We start from the raw sequence: 3,298 nt of genomic DNA on the forward strand, positions 1-3,298 counted from the left end.
TAGTAGAGATGGGCTTTCACCGTGTTAGCCAGGATGGTCTCGATCTCCTCACCTCGTGATCCGCCCACCTCAGCCTCCCAAAGTGCTGGGATTATAGGTGTGAGCCACCTCGCCTGGCTTGTCTTTTCCTTTAAAAAAAAAAAAAAAAAATGTTTATTCCAAAACAAGGCCAGTATTCTTGCTAGCTTAAATCAATTATCAGCGTGATTGTGCTTTTATATTTACCTTCTTTTTTTCTCTTTAATCCTCCCTTCCTCCTACACTTCCTGGCCTCTGGTAACAACCATTCTACTTTCTATCTTCATGAGATCCACATTTTTAGCTCCTATGTATGAGTGAAAATGTGATATTTGTCTCGCTATGCTTGGCTTATTTCACTTAACATAATGACCTCCAGGTCCATCCATTGTTGCCGCAAATGACATGATTTCATTTTTATGGCTGAATAGTATTCCGTTGTGTATATATTCCACGTTTTCTTTGTATACTCATGTGTTGATGGGCACTTCAGTTGGTTCCATATTTTGGCTGTTGTGAATAGTGCTGCAAGAAGTGGTATATAACTGAAAGAATAAGAATTCAAAGCATCATTGCTTCAGTTAAATTTAACAGAACCTTACTTGTCAGATGGAAGGCATTGCCAATAACAGAGGCCTTATCATCAATATGGACATTACACAGGGTTCAATTTACTGAACTGCCCTACTAAGTACAGAGGTAGAACCTCATACTCTGAAGTTGTCAGTTGAGAACTTGATACAGTTGTCTGATAAAATATATCAAGAATTAAATATTTAAGTGTATGCTAAAGGAACTATACACCACTTAAAGGGATTTTCTGGGACTTTTTAAATTTTCTTTGAAACAACCACTCTGTACAATACAAAAGTTCCGAACTCTTTAAACATATATATATGTATTTTCTTTCTTTCTTTTTTTTTTAGACAGTCTCGCTGTGTTGCCTAGGCTGGAGTGCAGTGGCACGATCTCGGCTCACTGCAGTCTCCACCTCCTGGATTCAAGGGGTTCTCCTGCCTCAGCCTCCTGAGCAGCTGGAACTGCAGGCATGCGCTGCCACGCCCAGCTAATTTTTGTATTTTTAGTAGAGATGGGGTTTCGCATGTTGGCCAGGCCAGTCTTGAACTCCTGACCTCAGGTGATCCGCCCACCTTGGCCTCCCAAAGTGTTAGGATTACAGGCGTGAGACAACGCGCACAGCCGTATGTTTCATATTCTAGGTTGATGTAATGCCGCCAGCCTTTCTTTAAAGAGGACAGTATAAAATGAACCGTTCCTGGCCAGCACGGTGGCTCATGCCTGTTTATCCAGCTCTGTGGGAGACCGAGGTGGGCGGATCATTTGAGGTCAGGAGTTTGAGACTAGCCTGAGCAACATGGTGAGACCCCCGTCTCTACTAAAAAAAAAGAAGCTTAGCCGGGTGTGGTGGCGCATGTCTGTAGTCCCAGATACTTGGGAGGCTGATGCAGGAGAATCCCTTGAACCCCGGTGGCGAAGGTTGCAGTGAGCTGAGATCACGCCATTGCACTCCAGGCTGGGCAACAGAGCGAGACCCTGTCGCAAAAAGAAAAAAAAAAGTTAACTGTTCCCTAATCTTTCTTGTGTGAAATATGAGGGCAGAGGTTGAGATCATGACATGCAGATAAGGATGACAACTTCAGTGAAGGAAATCAATAGAGGAGCAAGCGGTGGATAGTAGTTCACTGTGAATTCTGTCCAGTCTCCAGGTTTCAGCAGCTTTGGGAAGCAGGCTAAACTGTTCTTGGGGTTCTTCAGGTTAATAACAATAAGCGAGGGTGGAGTGCTTAATCCTTTTAAGTGAATGATAAACACTGTGGAAGGCGTGTTTTCAAGCGCTCCACTCCCTCAGGGCTGTAGGTCACGTGAGCTTAAAGTACTTCCCGAATCCCAGCCACTGTCTCCTGTGGGCAGGGATCACAGTCTGAAAGGACAGCAAGGAAGAGGTAGGCAGGGAAAACTAATTGGAAGGAAGTTTAAATACAGAAAGAGCAAAGTATTAACCTAACTATAACAATGCCACATTTTACTGTGACTAAGGTAGAGGACCCAGAGCAGGGGGCAGCAGCTTCGATCTCTCAAGAGCCTAGTTTAGCAGACATAAAAGCCCGGATTCAGGACTCAGATGAACCAGGTGAGTAGGCAACTTGGGAGCTTCTGGAAGCTATAAAATTTTTCATGAAAGAGGTAACTAGAATATCAGAATTCAAAATGCCTTCTTTAGGACAGAGGAAAGTGTTGTGGTTGAGGTGTTTTTCAGTTACTTGTTTCACTCCCCTGTATATCTGATAACTTCTCTTACTTTTCTCACACCCTGGTTTGTTTTTACCCACAATGAGTTCTGTGTTCGTTACCAACAGGTGAAACCGAATCAGTGGCAATGTTTGAAGAGTTTCCAAGCAAAAAGAAAGGCACAGTGGAAGTCAATTTATGTGGAATTTAGAATTCACTTTTTCCTCACAGTTTAGATTGTATCTAGAGAAGACTTTTAACCCAACGAGTGGATGACATTTTAAACTTAGCAGTTTATAAAATATTATATAAAGAGGGAGCATGGTTCAGTAGTTTTGTACCGTGGACTTTGACTGTACTTGTGACTTCTCAGGTTATTCAGTATTTTACCTCAGTTTGCCAGCTTAAACAGTAATTGAATAGTGAATGGTCTAAGAATTTATTAATGGCAGAACAAAAGTACAGTCGATGGTCATTGTGGTGACTAGCATAGCATCAGGTTAAAAAAAGTATTTCATGAATGTGATTATCCCTGTTACTTTCTTTAAATGGTAACAGTTCCCACTTGCTAGGGGAATTGTGGTTTTGAATTTTTAAACAAGCAATTAAATCTTTGTTAATATTACAGTATTAAATATAGTTGTAATTTGAAGGCCCTTATTTTTCAAGTCTGTAAATTGTGAGCAGCTTCTTCAGTTATATGAATTAAGGATAAGGGAATAAGCTCTCAAAATTACTTTTATTTTATGTTTTTGGAGTTGGAGTCTTGCTCTGTCACCCAGGCTGGAATGCAGTGATCTCGGCTTACTGCAACCTCTGCCTCTTGGGTTCAAGCGATTATTTTGCCTCAGCCTCCCAAGTAGTTGAGATTACAGGTGCCTGTCACCACGCCCAGCTAATTTTTGTATTTTTAGTACAGACAAGGTTTCACCATTTTGGCCAGGCTGGTCTCAAACTCCTGATCACAAGTGATCCCTCACTTCGGCCTCCCAAAATGCTGGGATTACAGGTGTGAGCCACTGCATCCAGC

General features: G+C 42.0%; 1 protein-coding gene across 6 annotated transcripts in view; it reads left to right on the plus strand.

Moving 5' to 3' along the window:
- SLC12A6 (solute carrier family 12 (potassium/chloride transporter), member 6) overlaps positions 1–3,298 on the plus strand; it is a 117,270-nt gene that overhangs the window by 28,822 nt on the left and 85,150 nt on the right. The window contains exon 1 of one of the 6 annotated variants that reach the window (XM_011932685.1): positions 1,665–2,170. The exons of the other annotated variants lie outside the window; for them this stretch is intronic. Coding sequence (XP_011788075.1) covers positions 2,053–2,170 — 118 coding nt within the window. The 5' untranslated portion in view covers positions 1,665–2,052. Of the gene's footprint in view, positions 1–1,664; positions 2,171–3,298 lie in introns of those variants that run through there. 6 annotated transcript variants of the gene reach the window in all.

This window comes from Colobus angolensis, unplaced genomic scaffold, assembly GCF_000951035.1.
Source record: "Colobus angolensis palliatus isolate OR3802 unplaced genomic scaffold, Cang.pa_1.0 Scaffold97, whole genome shotgun sequence".
Taxonomy (NCBI): domain Eukaryota; kingdom Metazoa; phylum Chordata; class Mammalia; order Primates; family Cercopithecidae; genus Colobus; species Colobus angolensis.